The 18,793-nt window shown below is 43.0% G+C and overlaps 1 protein-coding gene across 2 annotated transcripts in view; it reads right to left on the bottom strand.

The window, feature by feature from the left end:
* WDR72 (WD repeat domain 72) overlaps positions 1-18,793 on the bottom strand; it is a 565,895-nt gene that overhangs the window by 399,293 nt on the left and 147,809 nt on the right. For both annotated transcript variants that reach the window (XM_069765969.1, XM_069765968.1), the window contains 3 exons: positions 8,244-8,389; positions 7,790-7,883; positions 6,842-6,983 (listed from right to left, as the gene is read on the bottom strand). In XM_069765969.1, the coding sequence (XP_069622070.1) occupies positions 6,842-6,983; positions 7,790-7,883; positions 8,244-8,389 (382 nt within the window). The remainder of the gene's footprint in view (positions 1-6,841; positions 6,984-7,789; positions 7,884-8,243; positions 8,390-18,793) is intronic.

Below are 18,793 nucleotides of genomic sequence, written 5' to 3'. Positions count from 1 at the left end.
TCAGAGCAGGCACTGTGAAGCCTGCAGTGCTGCATGTCAGATCGCTGATCTGACAGAGTGCTGTGCACACTGTCAGATCACCGATCTGTTATGTCCCCACCTGGGACAAAGTAAAAAAGTAAAAAAAAAAATTTCCACACGTGTAAAAAAAAATAACAAAATTTTTTTTTAAATAATGAAAAAAAATATATATATTATTCCCATAAATTCATTTCTTTATCTAAATTAAAAAAACAAACAATAAAAGTACACATATTTAGTATCGCCGCGTCCGTAACGACCCCACATATAAAACTATATCACTACTTAACCCCTTCAGTAAACACCGTAAGAAAAAAAAAACGAGGCAAAAAACAACGCTTTATTATCATACCGTCGAACAAAAAGTGGAATAACACGCGATCAAAAAGACAGATATAAATAACCATGGTAGCGCTGAAAGCAGCATCTTGTCCCGCAAAAAACAAGCCACCATCCAGCATCATCAGCAAAAAAAATAAAAAAGTTATAGTCCTGAGAATAATTTGCTTTATCCATTCTACCAAACGCGGAACGGTATAAACGCCTCCCCCAAAAGAAATTCATGAATAGCTGGTTTTTGGTCATTCTGCCTCACAAAAATCGGAATAAAAAACGATCAAAAAATGTCACGTGCCCGAAAATGTTACCAATAAAAACGTCAACTTATCCTGCAAAAAACAAGACCTCACATGACTCTGGACCAAAATATGGAAAAATTATAGCTCTCAAAATGTGGTAACGCAAAAAATATTTTTTGCAATAAAAAGCGTCTTTTAGTGTGTGACAGCTGCCAATCATAAAAATCCGCTAAAAAACCCACTATAAAAGTAAATCAAACCCCCCTTCATCACACCCATAGTTAGGGAAAAATTTAAAAATTTAAAAAATGTATTTATTTCCATTCTCCGGTTAGGGCTAGGGTTAGGGCTAGGGTTAGGGCTGGGGTTAGGGTTAGGGTTAGGGCTAGGGTTAGGGTTGGGGCTAGGGTTAGGGTTAGGGCTAGGGTTAAGGGTTAAGGCTACAGTTAGGGTTGGGGCTAAAGTTAGGGTTAGGGTTTGGATTACATTTACGGTTAGGAATAGGGTTGGGATTAGGGTTAGGGGTGTGTCTGGGTTAGGGTTTCAGTTATAATTGGGGGGTTTCCACTGTTTAGGCACATCAGGGGCTCTCCAAACGCGACATGGCGTCCGATCTCAATTCCAGCCAATTCTGCGTTGAAAAAGTGAAACAGTGCTCCTTCCCTTCCAAGCCCTCCCATGCGCCCAAACAGGGGTTTACCCCAACATGTGGGGTATCAGCATACTCAGGACAAATTGGACAACAACTTTTGTGGTCCAATTTCTCCTGTTACCCTTGGGAAAATACAAAACTGGGGGCTAAAAAATAATTTTTGAGGGAAAAAAAAGGATTTTTTATTTTCATGGCTCTGCGATATAAACTGTAGTGAAACACTTGGGGGTTCAAAGTTCTCACAACACATCTAGATAAGTTCATTGAGGGGTCTAGTTTCCAATATGGGGTCACTTGTGGGGAGTTTCTACTGTTTAGGTACATATGGGGCTCTGCAAATGCAATGTGACGCCTGCAGACCAATCCATCTAAGTCTGCATTCCAAATGATGCTCCTTCCCTTCCGAGCTCTGCCATGCGCTCAAACGGTGGTTCCCCCCCACATATCGGGTATCAGCGTACTCAGGACAAATTGGACAACAATATTTATGGTCCAATTTCTCCTGATACCCTTGGAAAAATACAAAACTGGGGGCTAAAAAATAATTTTTGTGGAAATTTTTTTTTTATATTTGCGCGGCTCTGCGTTATAAACTGTAGTGAAACACTTGGGGGTTCAAAGCTCTCACATCATATCTAGATGAGTTCCTTAGGGGGTCTACTTTCCAAAATGGTGTCACTTGTGGGGGGTTTCTACTGTTTAGGTACATTAGGGACTCTGCAAACGCAATGTGACGCCTGCAGACCATTCCATCTAAGTCTGTATTCCAAATGGCGCTCCTTCCCTTCCAAGCCCTCCCATGTGCCCAAACGGTGGTTCTTCCCACATATGGGGTATCAGTGTACTCAGAACAAATTGGACAACAACTTTTGGGGTCCAATGTCTCCTGTTACCCTCGGGAAAATACAAAACTGGGGGCTAAAAAATAATTTTTGTGAAAAAAAATGATTTTTTATTTTTACGGTTCTGCATTATAAATTTCTGTGAAGCACTTGGTGGGTCAAAGTGCTCACTACTCTTCTACATAAGTTCCTTAGGGGGTCTACTTTCCAAAATTGTGTCATTTGTGGGGGGTTTCAATGTTTAGGCACATCAGTGGCTCTCCAAACGCAACATGGTGTCCCATCTCAATTCCTGTCAATTTTGCATTGAAAAGTCAAACGGCGCTCCTTCCTTTCCGAGCTCTCCCATGCGCCCAAACAGTGGTTTACTCCCACATATGGGGTATCATCGTACTCAGGACAAATTGTACAACAAAGTTTGGTGTCCATTTTCTCCTGTTACCCTTGGTAAAATAAAACAAATTGGAGCTGAAGTAAATTTTTTGTGAACAAAAGTCAAATGTTCATTTTTATTTAAACATTCCAAAAATTCCTGTGAAACACCTGAAGGGTTAATAAACTTCTTGAATGTGGTTTTGAGCACCTTGAGGGGTGCAGTTTTTAGAATGGTGTCACACTTGGGTATTTTCTATCATATAGACCCCTCAAAATGACTTCAAATGAGATGTGGTCCCTAAAAAGAAATGGTGTTGTAAAAATGAGAAATTGCTGGTCAACTTTTAACCCTTATAACTCCCTAACAAAAAAAATTTTTGGTTCCAAAATTGTGCTGATGTAAAGTAGACATGTGGTAAATGTTACTTATTAAGTATATTGTGTGACATATCTCTGTGATTTAATTGCATAAAAATTCAAATTTGGAAAATTGCGAAATTTTCTAATTTTTCACCAAATTTTTGTTTTTTTCACAAATAAACGCAGGTAATATCAAAGAAATTTTACCACTGTCATGAAGTACAATATGTCTCGAGAAAACATTGTCAGAATCACCGGGATCCGTTGAAGCGTTCCAGAGTTATAACCTCATAAAGGGACAATGGTCAGAATTGTAAAAATTGGCCCGGTCCATAACGTGCAAACCACCCTTGGGGGTAAAGGGGTTAAAGGAGGCTTCTCAGGTCCTGCTCTCAGTAGGCAAAGAGAAGCCACCTCCCTGCAGGACTCGGAAGGACCCCGCGGCCATCTTGGAGCCGGGGGCCTGCAGGGAGGAAACCCTCTAAACAGCCGATCATAACGTGTTATTCTGAGGGTCACAGGAAAGCAAGCAGGGAGCCCCCTCCCTGCGCAATGCTTCCCTATGCCACAGGAACACTGCAATCTTGTTTGATCGCAATGTTCTGGGGGTTAAATTGCCGGGAGTGGTCCGTGACCGCTCCTGGCACGTAGTGCCGGGTGTCAGGTGATACCCGGCCGCTATCAGCCACGCTTCACGTGAGCGCAGCTGATCGCGTATGATGTACTATCCCGTCCCTGGGAATTAAGTCCCAGGTCACATGGACGGGATAGTACGTCCAATGGCAGAAATGGGTTAATGTAGTGTAATTGCGAGTGCTACTTTAAATGGTGATAATTTGTCACTAATTTATTCAAATAAATGCTTTATGTTCCATAAAAATAATATATAAACACATGGTCAAAATTGTTGGTACCCCTCGTTTAATGACGGAAAAACCCACAAAGGTCACAGAAATAACTTGAATCTGACAAAAGTAACAATAAATAAAAAATCTATGAAAATGAACAAATGAAAGTCAGACATTGCTTTTCAACTATGCATCCATAATTTATTTTAAAAAATTAAACTCATGACATAGGACTGCACAGAAATGATGGTACCCTTACCTCAATATTTTGTTGCACAACCTTTTGAGGCAATCACTGCAATCAAACGATTCCTGTAACTGTCAATGAGACTTCTGCACCTCTCAACAGGTATTTTGGCCCACTCCTCAAGAGCAAACTGCTCCAGTTGTCTCGTGTTTGAAGGTTGCCTTTTCCAGACAGCATGTTCCAGCTCTTTCCAAAGATACTCAATAGGATTTAGGTCAGGGCTCATAGAAGGCCACTTCAGAATAGTCCAATGTTTTCCTCTAAGTCATTCTTGGGTGTTTTTAGCTGTGTGTTTTGGGTCATTATCCTGTTGCAAGACCCATGACCTGTGACTGAGACCAAGCTTTCTGACACTGGGCAGCACATTACTCTCTAGAATCCCTTGATAGTCTTGAGATTTCATTATACCATGGACAGATTCTAGACACCCTGTTCCAGATGCAGCAAAGCAGCCCCAGAACATAACAGAGCCCCCTCCATGATTCACAGTAGGGACTGTGTTCTTTTCATTTTTCCTTCTTTGAAAAGTTCCATTTCTGTCTCATCAGTCCATAGGACATTCTCCCAGAAGCTTTGTGTCTTGTGAACATGTAATTTGGCAAATTCCAGTCTGGCTTTTTTATGATTTTTTTTCCAACATGGTGTCCCCCTTGGTCATCTCCCATGAAGTCCACTTTGGCTCATACAATGACAGATGGTGCGATCTGACACTGATGTTCCTTGAGCTTTAAGTTCACCTTTAATCTGTTTAGAAGTTTTTCTGGGCTCTTTTGTTACCATTTATATCCGTCTTTTTGATTTGTCATCAATTTTCCTCCTGCGGCCACGTCCAGGGAGGTTGGCTCCAGTCCCATGGATCTTAAATTTCTGAATAATATGTGCAACTGTAGTCAGGAACATCAAGCTGCTTGGAAATGGTCTTATAACTTTTACCTCTAACATGTTTGTCTATCATTTTCTTTCTAATCTCCTGACACAACTCTTTCCTTCACTTCCTCTGGTCCATGTTGAAAGTGATACACACCATGTCGCCAAACAGCACAGTGAGTATCTGTAGCCCGATATACAGGCCCACTCACTGATTCCAAGATTGTAGACACCTGTGAAGCTAGTTAGTGGACCCACCTTGATTTATCATGTCCTTTTTGTCACATTATTTTAAGGGGTACCATCATTTCTGTCCAGGCCTATTTCATGAGTTTTATTTATTTGTTTTAATTCTGTGGAAGCATGGTTGAAATGCAATGTCTGACTTTCATTTGTTTATTTTCATAGATTTTTTATTTATGATTACTTTTGTCAGATTCAAGTTATTTCTGTGACCGTTGTGGGTTTTTCTGTCATTAAACGAGGGGTACCAACAATTTTGACCACATGTGTAAGTAAAAGACATCCTGTCTGTACTAAAAAGAAATCAAAGAAAACAATCAGATAATCTATGGGTGAATATTGAGCAACAGTGCTTTAACCCCTTACCGGCATCGGACGTACTATACCGTCCGATGCCGGCTCCCCTGCTTTGATGCAGGGCTCCGCGGTGAGCCCGCACCAAAGCCGGGACATGTCAGCTTTTTTGAACAGCTGACATGTGCCCGTAATAGGTGTGGGCAGAATCGCGATCTGCCCGCACCTATTAACTAGTTAAATGCCGCTGTCAAACGCAGACAGCGGCATTTAACTACCGCTTCCGGCCGGGCGGCCGGAAATGACGTCATCGCCGACCCCCGTCACATGATCGGGGGTCGGCGATGCGTCTACATTGTAACCATAGAGGTCCTAGAGACCTTTATGGTTACTGATTGCCCGTCGCTGTGAGCGCCCCCCTGTGGTCGGCGCTCACAGCACACGTGCAATTCTGCTACATAGCAGCGATCAGCAGATCGCTGCTATGTAGCAGAGCCGATCGTGCTGTGCCTGCTTCTAGCCTCCCATGGAGGCTATTGAAGCATGGCAAAAGTTAAAAAAAAAAGTTTAAAAAAATGTGAAAAAAATAAAAAAAACATAAAAGTTTAAATCACCCCCCTTTCGCCCCAATCAAAATAAATCAATAAAAAAAATATCAAATCTACACATATTTGGTATCGCCGCGCTCCGAATCGCCCGATCTATCAATTAAAAAAAAGTATTAACCTGATCGCTAAACAGCGTAGCAGGAAAAAAATTCGAAACGCCAGAATTACGTTTTTTTGGTCGCCGCGACATTGCATTAAAATGCAATAAAGGGCGATCAAAAGAACGTATCTGCACCGAAATGCTATCATTAAAAACGTCATCTCGGCACGCAAAAAATAAGCCCTCAACCGACCCCAGATCATGAAAAATGGAGACGCTACGAGTATCGGAAAATGGCGCAATTTTTTTTTTTTTTTTTTTTTTTTTTTTAGCAAAGTTTGGAATTTTTTTCACCACTTAGATAAAAAATAACCTAGTCATGTTTGGTGTCTTTGAACTCGTAATGACCTGGAGAATCATAATGGCAGGTCATTTTTAGCATTTAGTGAACCTAGCAAAAAAGCCAAACAAAAAACCAGTGTGTGATTGCACTTTTTTTGTAATTTCACCGCACTTGGAATTTTTTTCCCGTTTTCTAGTACATGACATGCTAAAACCAATGATGTCGTTCAAAAGTACAACTTGTCCCGCAAAAAATAAGCCCTCACATGGCCAAATTGACAGAAAAATAAAAAAGTTATGGCTCTGGGAAGGAGGGGAGCGAAAAACGAACACGGAAAAACGAAAAATCCCCCGGTCATGAAGGGGTTAATCAGTAGTATCATTGCTCCGACACATTTAAAACATATCATATACTGACATGGAAGAAGCAATTTTGCTAAAATACAAAAATGACAAGTATTACATTTAAGATTTTTTATACATATTTTTGATTTTGAAGTAACAAAATATACAGTATATCTTACCTAATGGAGAGCCATCAAACTGTGTTACTGGAACATCAGGGATATGCCAGAAGCGGAGCTGCCCAGTCGAATCACCAGAGTACAATATTTTAAAAAATGGCTCCTTTCTTTCATTCACAAAACCCATTGTACATGAAGAGCTCTGTACGAATGCAGAAAAAAAGTTAACAAGCAATAAATTAATCCTTTTACAGTGCAAAACATGTACCTTCTGCAGCCATTATATTATTCTGCCTTCATATTGTGTAGTTTCATAAGCATTAATTTATCTTTGATGTGTTGTTGTTCATGGAATCCAGTTATATGATTTAGTACTATTCCCCTCTTCTGGGCTATGGCGCTAAGGCAGGTGGGAAACAGATGTGAGCAAAACCACGTGTGGAAACACCATCACTATACCCTACCAATTGGTTTTAACAGCTTTATTGATCTACCTTCTATTATAGATAGATGTTCGCTGGTATAAAAGTTGACCATTATAAAGTAGGACGGTGCTATATGAGGACATGCATGTCTGGTTACAAAGGGTGCGCGACATATACAGCACAATAGATATAAAGGCTCTATTTTATCCCTAAAAATGTTCATGCCAATCAGATCTCAAATCCCCAATCTTCTTCCGACTCTGATCTCCCCGAATAGTTACATAATGAAAGCATGCAATTACTGTCACAGTGATCACATTTTCAGCCCATTCAGTTTTCTTTGTGTATAATCCACTATTTTTCTTCTTTACATCCTATGGGAGGGTGGTCCTACTGCATGTTACTATAGGTCATCTGCTATGTGTTTGTGTCATGAAAACTAGACCTTCTCTTATGCAAACAAACATTTAAACAAACATTCTACAAAATCAAAATAATACCTAGGATCTTATCTCTAGTATACAAGGATTAGCCTAATGGATGTAAAATATTTAGAGGACTTTTTGAAGATAAAAAAGAATACCTCCTCTATCACCCTTGTGGAGCACAGCAAGTGAGGGGTGATTGTTTCTTTTAGTAATCCTCCATCCACCGGATATACACTCTTAGAAAGGCCACTGCAGAAAGAAAGCAACATAAGGCTTTAAAATGACATCTAACATAAAGGTGACTGACAGGGTTAAAATTCTTAGCACCAAAAGAAAAGTTGCAAAAATTGTAACTAATTACTTTTGTTTTCTTGGAAATCATTGCACCATCTGCCCAATCAAGTTCTACATGGGTAATCTTATTTCTTCATCTCCTGCTGCTTCACATAAAGACTGAAGAGTGCCAAACTCAAGCCAAATGTTCTAATGTCAAAGGGGTTTTGTTATGGGTTTTGATCAAGTGTGACAAGAAGGGATTTTGTACAATGCACTTGCAAACTGCTTACTTTGTACCTGGACTTATCATACTCCATTTCTGTGTGAGCCCACCTGTTCAGCAGCTGGTAGATATAGCTGTGCCCATCCTGCGTCCAGATGATAAATCGATTAGCAGCTAGGAACTCACCACCAGCAAAAACCTGGCCATTTTTACAAACATCCGTGCAGAAGAGTGAAAAATCACAGTAATCATAAACCTGGAAACAAAGGAAATGGTAATACTGAGGGCTATTAAATTCGGGACAGTATAAGATATAGCAGAAACATTTAAGTTACAGTATGCATTAATACTAGAGATGAGAAAATCTTTAGAAATTCTAATTTGCCTACTTCATCAAATATCCCTCCAAAAGTAAGATTTGCGACAAATGAATTTACATAAATTACGTTATTGAAAAGCCTATAATTTTCCTGACAGATATGTGAAGACCACTGTGCATTCCCCTTGGAGGAAGTTGAACATGGTTTGAGCTCCGTAATACAAACACAGCCTTTTTAATGTCTAAATGACTTGCACCCAGTAGCGTAGCTACCGAGGGGGAGAGGGTGCGAGGGCCCACCCAGAGCTACAGTACTGTAACTGTATTGGCTTGCACAGCGCGCCCATACAGTTAAATTCTGTGGCAGAGCAGGGAGAATCGATCTCCCTGCTCTGCCGCCCGGCCTCTATGGGGACCCTGAGCAGGCGGGGGGACCCGGTGCTAGCAGTCTTTGTTGTATTCTCTGCAGACGAGTTGTAGCTGGAAGAAGTTGTCATGTCGGTCTAGGCCAGATGGAAAAGACTGGAAAAATGAACGATTCCATCAGAAAGGACGTCAGCGGTAAGACATTATCTGTAACTGTGCAGTGATCTCTTATATGTTCTATAGGGGTGGTATCTACCACTGACCATATGGCAGTAATATCCATATTGGTCTTTATATAGAGATTATCTTCAGTAACAGCACGGTCATCTGCTGAGGTTCTCCTCCAGTATTAGGGCGCGTCACCGAGTTGTAATCAAGGTTACCTGGTTAGGGGCCCACTCAGAAGCTTCACGTCCCTGAACCAAAACTCTAGCTACTCAGCTTGCACCTATCTAGTTACAGGAAAACTGATGGTAACCAACAGTTTATTTAACAACACACTGCAGTAGCAAACTTTTTAGGCTACCAAAATTGTAGAAACATCCTAAAAATGATCTCATAAAACGGAGAAGAAAAGCGTTTGGATGGCACTCAAGAGTATAACGCTGCACAGCCTATGGACTTCGCAACTTCTGACAACTAGGCGTCACGCAAGCTATGGGTATATAGGTGCTCTGCATACAAATCAAAGAGATATATATAGTCCAGGAAAGCAGAAAAATATGCGGCACTCACCCAGAAGAAGCTGTATTTATGTGCTCTTTATTGGAACAAGAATGTGCATACATCCATTTAGGACATCAGGTGGAGCGGAGGGTGCGGTGATGGAGGCTGGACGACGGCCGTTTCGCAACTAAATGTGCTTCAACGGGTCCGTTGAAGCACATTTAGTTGCGAAACGGCCGTCGTCCAGCCTCCATCACCGCACCCTCCGCTCCACCTGATGTCCTAAATGGATGTATGCACATTCTTGTTCCAATAAAGAGCACGTAAATACAGCTTCTTCTGGGTGAGTGCCGCATATTTTTCTGCTTTCCTGGACTAAAAATGATCTCTCTTGGGGAAACAAATGCAAGCATCGCAGCAGTTTATTGACATATAGCGTACAATGAAGAAGCAGTGGCATTTTCACATAATTGAGTGCAATAATTATTACTGTGTTGGGGTATAAAGAGCTTTGCTCTTTGCTAGATGAAGAAGTGCTAGCTATTTTATAAGCTGTCCAAAAATTATCCCTCTAATAGGGAGACAAAACAGATGTATTTGTGAAGTTGTTCATTTTGTGAAAGAAAATTCCTCTTAATTAATTAAAAAAATGTGGTTTTGAACATTTTAAACAGTTTGGCGCTTTCTGATATTTTTTCCATTTCTGACCTGCTTTGTGGAGGGACCAAAATATCGAGAAAGTGTTGACCTTGCATGAAGCATATAGCGGTCACCTGTGGTCGGCAAGTGTCCACTATGCAAAGGCTTAACCATTTTTGGAACTCATATTTTCCTGTTAATACTTCAATTCCCAGATAAAAAAAAATCTTAAAGGGAACCTGTCACCTGAATTTGGCGGGACCAGTTTTGGGTCATATGGGCGGAGTTTTCAGGTGTTTGATTCACCCTTTCCTTACCCGCTGGCTGCATGCTGGCCGGAATATTGGATTGAAGTTCATTCTCTGTCCTCCGTAGTACACGCCTGCGCAAAGCAAGATTACCTTGCACAGGCGTGTACTACGGAGGACAGAGAATGAACTTCAATCCAATATTGCGGCCAGCATGCAGCCAGCGGGTAAGGAAAGGGTGAATCAAAAACCCAAAAACTCCGCCCATATGACCCAAAACTGGTCCCGCCAAATTCAGGTGACAGGTTCCCTTTAATTTGAGGACAAAATTATCTTCTTTACAGAAAATTTCATTTAAGGAACTCAAAGAATTTTGGTTTAATAATTTTAAAAACAAATTTTTATCACTCAGACCTTCTGTGCGCAGGGTCCACAAATACAGAGAAGTGTTGACTGTGCAGGAAGCGCATAGTGGTCACCTGATCATGCATGAAGTTGGCAACCATCCCCTGTGCAAAAGTTACACTGATAAGGAAACAAAGATTTTCATGCTAATATGCCTATTCCACCACTCCAAAAATTTCTGAACAATTTTGGAAAAAATGTATAATTTTTTTTATTGCTAATTTATCGAATTTCAAAAAGTTTGGTTAGATAATTTTCAACAATTCTCACAGTTCTGATCGGGGTGACACTGGAAAAACTCAGCCCAGACACAGTAACTATAATATTTAATTTTGGCTATAATTAAAAAGAAGGCAAGTTTGTCGTATCGAAAAATTGATGCACATAATGCAATACATTTTGGTTGAACAATTTTTTGTCTTGTGTACAAACCATTCAGGGATGGCTTTTAGGTGCAAAAAGTATTGGCGGCTATATATCTTCAATTGAACTAGAGCTCATGCAATATTTTTGCAAACAGCAATAGAATTCTAGTGGTCTGGGATCAGTTGTGGCAAACTTGAACATATGGGAATACAATTTCCATGTACTTGGATAATTGAATGCATGTTTCTTGGGCAAACAAAACGACAACTGATGATTCAATGGAGGTAGAGGAGAAAGTGTATGCATGCAGTGGATCAGGATGATGATGTGGTCGATGACAACAACAAGGTGCTTTTCACGGGATTACCATGACACAGAGGAGCCAGAAGACCTTGGTATCTGTTTAGAGTCTTACTCCTGCGCTGAATAGAAGCACTTCACGTTCTTTTAAAACAGTGTAAATTTCTTTGGGCAGTACAGGAGTTAGGGAGCTCTGGGAGCTACGGTTCTCAGCTAAGCATAGTTAGCCACTCCTAGCCACAATATAATCTTGGTTCTGACCAACACACAAAATCAGAGCTAGCTTTTGCTGCATAGCTGGGAGGATAGAAGTTAGTGGTTATATGAGAAGGCATTTGGTGAGTTTATCTGTGACTGTTGCTTGGTTCAGTAAGTGTGATAATTCCATTTCTTTCTCTTACTTTGGTTTTTCCCGATCTTCCACTCCCTGATGCATTTCTTTGTTATATGTGAGTAAATATTTGTATGCCTGGTATTTTCTGTTGCCCCTGTTCGTGTTACCGTGTTCGCCTGGTTGGTGTACTACAGTGCACAACTCCTCCCCTCTTCCCTGGGTGGGGGAAAGGTAAAGAAGGAGGGCAGATTCAGGAGATAAGGCGAGGTACAGCTTCAGAAGTAACATTAAGAGCTAGGGCACCCCCTAGTGTTAGGGACCCTGGTCCCAGGTCACCCGACAACCGAGTCATGATAGTACTACTTGTGGGTGCACAAAGGTTACCAGAAAGATGATCATGAGGAGAGGAATGAGGACAGCTTGAGTCTTGCTCATCTTACTGTCAGTTTTCTTTCTCCACATGAAAAGGTGATGTCTCTTCATGGGCTGACAGAATGATGTAATTTCTGTTGTGAATTCTGTGGCAGAGCTCCCTCCTGTGGTCACAAGTGGTACTTCGGCTGGTTCTCTCTGTGAGCTTCCGTTGGTGGAGGAAAGTGGTACTGCGGCTTCTGAGTTTCCTTCCTCAGGTGATGTGGTGAAGTCGTTAGGTGCTGCTCTATTTAACTCCACCTAGTGCTTTGATCCTGGCCTCCAGTCAATGTTCTAGTATTGGACCTGTTTCCTCCTGGATCGTTCCTGTGGCCTGCTGCTCTGCATAGCTAAGTTCCTCTTTGCTATTTGTTTGCTGTTTTTTTTCTGTCCAGCTTGTCAATTTGTTTTTTTCTGCTTGCTGGAAGCTCTGGGACGCAGAGCGTGTACCTCCGTGCCGTTAGTTCGGTACGGAGGGTCTTTTTGCCCCCTTTGCGTGGTTCTTGTAGGGTTTTGTGTTGACCGCAAAGTTACCTTTCCTATCCTCGCTCTGTTCAGAAAGTTGGGCCTCACTTTGCTTAATCTATTTCATCTCTACGTTTGTCTTTTCATCTTAACTCACAGTCATTATATGTGGGGGCTGCCTTTTCCTTTGGGGTATTTCTCTGAGGCAAGGTAGGCTTATTTTCTATCTTCAGGCTAGCTAGTTTCTCAGGCCGTGCCGAGTTGCATAGGGAGCGTTAGGCGCAATCCACGGCTGCCTTTAGTGTGGTTGGAGAGGATTAGGGATTGCGGTCAACAGAGTTCCCACGTCTCAGAGCTCGTTCTTGTTTTTTGGGTTATTGCCAGGTCACTGTATGTGCGCTGACCTCTATGTCCATTGTGGTACTGAATTACCTTTCATAACAGTACTGGAGGCCAAAAGTACTAATGATTCCCAATAGAGGGAAAAAAGAAGTTCTGAGACCATTTTTTTTTCTTTGCACTGTGTTTTGCCTTTTTTTTCCCCTAGACATTTGGGTGGTTCAGGACACAGGTGTAGCAATGGACATTAAAGGTCTGTCTTCATGTGTGGATCAGCTCACGGCAAGAGTACAAAGTATTCAAGACTTTGTGGTTCAGAATTCTATGTTAGAACCAAGAATTCCTATTCCTGATTTGTTTTTTGGAGATAGAACTAAATTTCTGAGTTTCAAAAATAATTGTAAACTATTTCTGGCTTTGAAACCTCGCTCCTCTGGTGACCCAGTTCAACAAGTTAGGATCGTTATTTCTTTTTTGCGTGGCGACCCTCAGGACTGGGCATTTTCTCTTGCGTCAGGAGATCCTGCATTAAGTAATATCGATGCATTTTTCCTGGCGCTCGGATTGCTGTACGATGAGCCTAATTCTGTGGATCAGGCAGAGAAGAATTTGCTGGCTCTGTGTCAGGGTCAGGATGAAATAGAGGTATATTGTCAGAAATTTAGAAAGTGGTCCGTACTCACTCAGTGGAATGAAGGTGCGCTCGCAGCTATTTTCAGAAAAGGTCTCTCTGAAGCCCTTAAGGATGTCATGGTGGGATTTCCTATGCCTGCTGGTCTGAATGAGTCTATGTCTTTGGCCATTCAGATCGGTCGACGCTTGCGCGAGCTTAAATCTGTGCACCATTTGGCGATATTACCTGAGCTTAAACCTGAGCCTATGCAGTGCGATAGGACTTTGACCAGAGTTGAACGGCAAGAACACAGACGTCTGAATGGGCTGTGTTTCTACTGTGGTGATTCCACTCATGCTATCTCTGATTGTCCTAAGCGCACTAAGCGGTTCGCTAGGTCTGCCACCATTGGTACGGGACAGTCAAAATTTCTTCTGTCTGTTACCTTGATCTGCTCTTTGTCATCGTATTCTGTCATGGCATTTGTGGACTCAGGCGCTGCTCTGAATTTGATGGACTTGGAGTATGCTAGGCATTGTGGGTTTTTCTTGGAGCCCTTGCACTGTCCTATTCCATTGAGAGGAATTGATGCTACGCCTTTGGCCAAGAATAAGCCTCAGTACTGGACCCAGCTGACCATGTGCATGGCTCCTGCACATCAGGAGGTTATTCGCTTTCTGGTGTTGCATAATCTGCATGATGTGGTCGTGTTGGGGTTGCCATGGCTACAAGTCCATAATCCAGTATTAGATTGGAAATCCATGTCTGTGTCCAGCTGGGGTTGTCAGGGGGTACATGGTGATGTCCCATTTCTGACTATTTCGTCATCCACCCCTTCTGAGGTCCCTGAGTTCTTGTCTGATTACCGGGATTTATTTGATGAGCCCAAGTCCGATACCCTACCTCCGCATAGGGATTGTGATTGTGCTATCGATTTGATTCCTGGTAGTAAATTCCCAAAAGGTCGACTGTTTAATTTATCTGTGCCTGAGCACGCCGCTATGCGGAGTTATGTGAAGGAGTCTTTGGAGAAGGGGCATATTCGCCTGTCATCGTCGCCATTAGGAGCAAGGTTCTTTTTTGTAGCCAAGAAGGATGGTTCACTGAGACCTTGTATAGATTACCGCCTTCTAAATAAGATCACGGTTAAATTTCAGTACCCCTTGCCATTGTTATCTGATTTGTTTGCTCGGATTAAGGGGGCTAGTTGGTTCACCAAGATAGATTTTCGTGGTGCGTATAATCTTGTGCGTATTAAGCGAGGCGATGAGTGGAAAACTGCATTTAATACGCCCGAGGGCCATTTTGAGTATCTAGTAATGCCATTCGGACTTGCCAATGCTCCATCAGTGTTTCAGTCCTTTATGCATGACATCTTCCGAGAGTACCTGGATAAATTCCTGATTGTGTACTTAGATGACATTTTGATCTTCTCGGATGATTGGGAGTCTCATGTGAAGCAGGTCAGAACGGTGTTTCAGGTCATGCGTGCTAATTCTTTGTTTGTGAAGGGATCAAAGTGTCTCTTTGGTGTTCAGAAGGTTTCATTTTTGGGGTTCATCTTTTCCCCTTCTACTATCGAGATGGACCCTGTTAAGGTCCAAGCCATCCATAATTGGACTCAGCCGACATCTCTGAAAAGTCTGCAAATGTTCCTGGGCTTTGCTAATTTTTATCGTCGCTTCATCTGCAATTTTTCTAGTATTGCTAAACCATTGACCGATTTGACTAAGAAAGGTGCTGATTTGGTCAATTGGTCTTCTGCTGCGGTGGAAGCTTTTCAAGAGTTGAAGCGTCGTTTTTCTTCTGCCCCTGTGTTGTGTCAACCAGATGTTTCGCTTCCGTTCCAGGTCGAGGTTGATGATTCTGAGATTGGAGCAGGGGCTGTTTTGTCGCAGAGAAGTTCTGATTGCTCAGTGATGAAACCATGCGCCTTCTTTTCCAGGAAGTTTTCACCTGCTGAGCGAAATTATGATGTGGGCAATCGAGAGTTGCTGGCCATGAAGTGGGCATTCGAGGAGTGGCGTCATTGGCTTGAAGGAGCTAAGCATCGCATGGTGGTCTTGACTGATCATAAGAACTTGACTTATCTCGAGTCCGCCAAGCGGTTGAATCCTAGACAAGCTCGTTGGTCGTTGTTTTTTGCCCGTTTTGACTTTGTGATTTCATACCTTCCGGGCTCTAAAAATGTGAAGGCGGATGCTCTGTCTAGGAGTTTTGTGCCCGACTCTCCGGGTGTATCTGAGCCGGCGGGTATCCTCAAAGAGGGAGTAATTGTGTCTGCCATCTCCCCTGATTTGCGGCGGGTGCTGCAAAAATTTCAGGCTAATAAACCTGATCGTTGCCCAGCGGAGAAACTGTTTGTCCCTGATAGGTGGACGAATAAAGTTATCTCTGAGGTTCATTGTTCGGTGTTGGCTGGTCATCCTGGAATCTTTGGTACCAGAGAGTTAGTGGCTAGATCCTTTTGGTGGCCATCTCTGTCGCGGGATGTGCGTACTTTTGTGCAGTCCTGTGGGATTTGTGCTCGGGCTAAGCCCTGCTGTTCTCGTGCCAGTGGGTTGCTTTTGCCCTTGCCGGTCCCGAAGAGGCCTTGGACACATATCTCTATGGATTTTATTTCAGATCTTCCCGTCTCTCAAAAGATGTCAGTCATTTGGGTGGTCTGTGATCGCTTCTCTAAGATGGTCCATTTGGTACCCTTGTCTAAATTGCATTCCTCCTCTGATTTGGTGCCATTGTTTTTCCAGCATGTGGTTCATTTACATGGCATTCCAGAGAATATCGTTTCTGACAGAGGTTCCCAGTTTGTTTCGAGGTTTTGGCGAGCCTTTTGTGGTAGGATGGGCATTGACTTGTCTTTTTCCTCGGCTTTCCATCCTCAGACTAATGGCCAGACCGAACGAACCAATCAGACCTTGGAAACATATCTGAGATGCTTTGTTTCTGCTGATCAGGATGACTGGGTGTCCTTTTTGCCTTTGGCTGAGTTCGCCCTTAATAATCGGGCCAGCTCGGCTACCTTGGTTTCACCGTTTTTCTGCAACTCTGGGTTCCATCCTCGTTTCTCTTCAGGGCAGGTTGAGTCTTCGGACTGTCCTGGTGTGGATACTGTGGTGGACAGGTTGCAGCAGATTTGGACTCATGTAGTGGACAATTTGACTTTGTCCCAGGAGAAGGCTCAACGTTTCGCTAATCGCAGACGCTGTGTGGGTCCCCGACTTCGGGTTGGGGACTTGGTTTGGTTATCTTCTCGTCATATTCCTATGAAGGTTTCCTCTCCTAAGTTTAAACCTCGTGTTATTGGTCCGTATAGGATTTCTGAGGTTCTTAATCCTGTGTCTTTTCGTCTGACCCTTCCAGATTCTTTTTCCATACATAACGTATTCCATAGGTCATTGTTGCGGAGATACGTGGCACCTATGGTTCCATCTGTTGATCCTCCTGCCCCGGTTTTGGTGGAGGGGGAGTTGGAGTATATTGTGGAGAAGATTTTGGATTCTCGTGTTTCAAGGCGGAAACTCCAGTATCTGGTTAAGTGGAAGGGTTATGCTCAGGAAGATAATTCCTGGGTCTTTGCCTCTGATGTCCATGCTCCCGATCTTGTTCGTGCCTTTCATATGGCTCATCCTGGTCGTCCTGGGAGCTCTGGTGAGGGTTCGGTGACCCCTCCTCAAGGGGGGTACTGTTGTGAATTCTGTGGCAGAGCTCCCTCCTATGGTCACAAGTGGTACTTCGGCTGGTTCTCTCTGTGAGCTTCCGTTGGTGGAGGAAAGTGGTACTGCGGCTTCTGAGTTTCCTTCCTCAGGTGATGTGGTGAAGTCGTTAGGTGCTGCTCTATTTAACTCCACCTAGTGCTTTGATCCTGGCCTCCAGTCAATGTTCTAGTATTGGACCTGTTTCCTCCTGGATCGTTCCTGTGGCCTGCTGCTCTGCATAGCTAAGTTCCTCTTTGCTATTTGTTTGCTGTTTTTTTTCTGTCCAGCTTGTCAATTTGTTTTTTTCTGCTTGCTGGAAGCTCTGGGACGCAGAGGGTGTACCTCCGTGCCGTTAGTTCGGTACGGAGGGTCTTTTTGCCCCCTTTGCGTGGTTCTTGTAGGGTTTTGTGTTGACCGCAAAGTTACCTTTCCTATCCTCGCTCTGTTCAGAAAGTTGGGCCTCACTTTGCTTAATCTATTTCATCTCTACGTTTGTCTTTTCATCTTAACTCACAGTCATTATATGTGGGGGCTGCCTTTTCCTTTGGGGTATTTCTCTGAGGCAAGGTAGGCTTATTTTCTATCTTCAGGCTAGCTAGTTTCTCAGGCCGTGCCGAGTTGCATAGGGAGCGTTAGGTGCAATCCACGGCTGCCTTTAGTGTGGTTGGAGAGGATTAGGGATTGCGGTCAACAGAGTTCCCACGTCTCAGAGCTCGTTCTTGTTTTTTGGGTTATTGCCAGGTCACTGTATGTGCGCTGACCTCTATGTCCATTGTGGTACTGAATTACCTTTCATAACAAATTTCTATTTGATGTGTGCCAGAATGTACCCGGTTTATTTTCCAGCAGTGAAACCTGCACGATGCAATAGATTGGTCCTCTAACAATGTGGAAAAGAATTTCCACACACGAGAAGCCTGCCTTGCTCCTACCGTGACCAGACCTTTCAGGTGCTGTAGAACCTCCTCTACCAACAGCACATGTGGCAATACCAGCTCCTGAGCTGGCTGCAGGAAAAGCTGATTAGGCCCTACAAGATGTTTGTGATGCATGTCGCCAGCACTGGGTATCGCCAATGCCAGCTACCTCCTCTTCTGATGACCTCAACTCCTGTCTGGTTCTCTGGTTTATTCAACACAGAATCATCATCATCATCATCTATGATTCAGCTGACAGGTGCATATATGTGTGAAATGGCTGTAACCATGCCCCAGAACGAACTGACAAGCATCTCTGTACTACTGCACTGCTATGCCGGCTGTCAGTCAGTGCCGGTGGGGTGGTTACAGCCGCTGCTCACTATGTACCGAAGCCGTGCTGGCCTTGCCTCTTTGACTGAAAGCCCAAGACTGCCAGGAGAAAGAAGGTTAATTTTCTCCTGGCACCAGGGAGTTCAGTGCGGTCGCAGCACAGCGTCATAACACTATTAGCGTGCAAATTAAGCCAATATCTACATGTTAATAGCATCTGTCAGCCCTACTTTTAGGTACA

This window comes from Ranitomeya imitator, chromosome 4 (genome assembly GCF_032444005.1).
Source record: "Ranitomeya imitator isolate aRanImi1 chromosome 4, aRanImi1.pri, whole genome shotgun sequence".
Lineage (NCBI taxonomy): Eukaryota > Metazoa > Chordata > Amphibia > Anura > Dendrobatidae > Ranitomeya > Ranitomeya imitator.
This window is presented reverse-complemented; position numbering and strand designations above follow the sequence as displayed.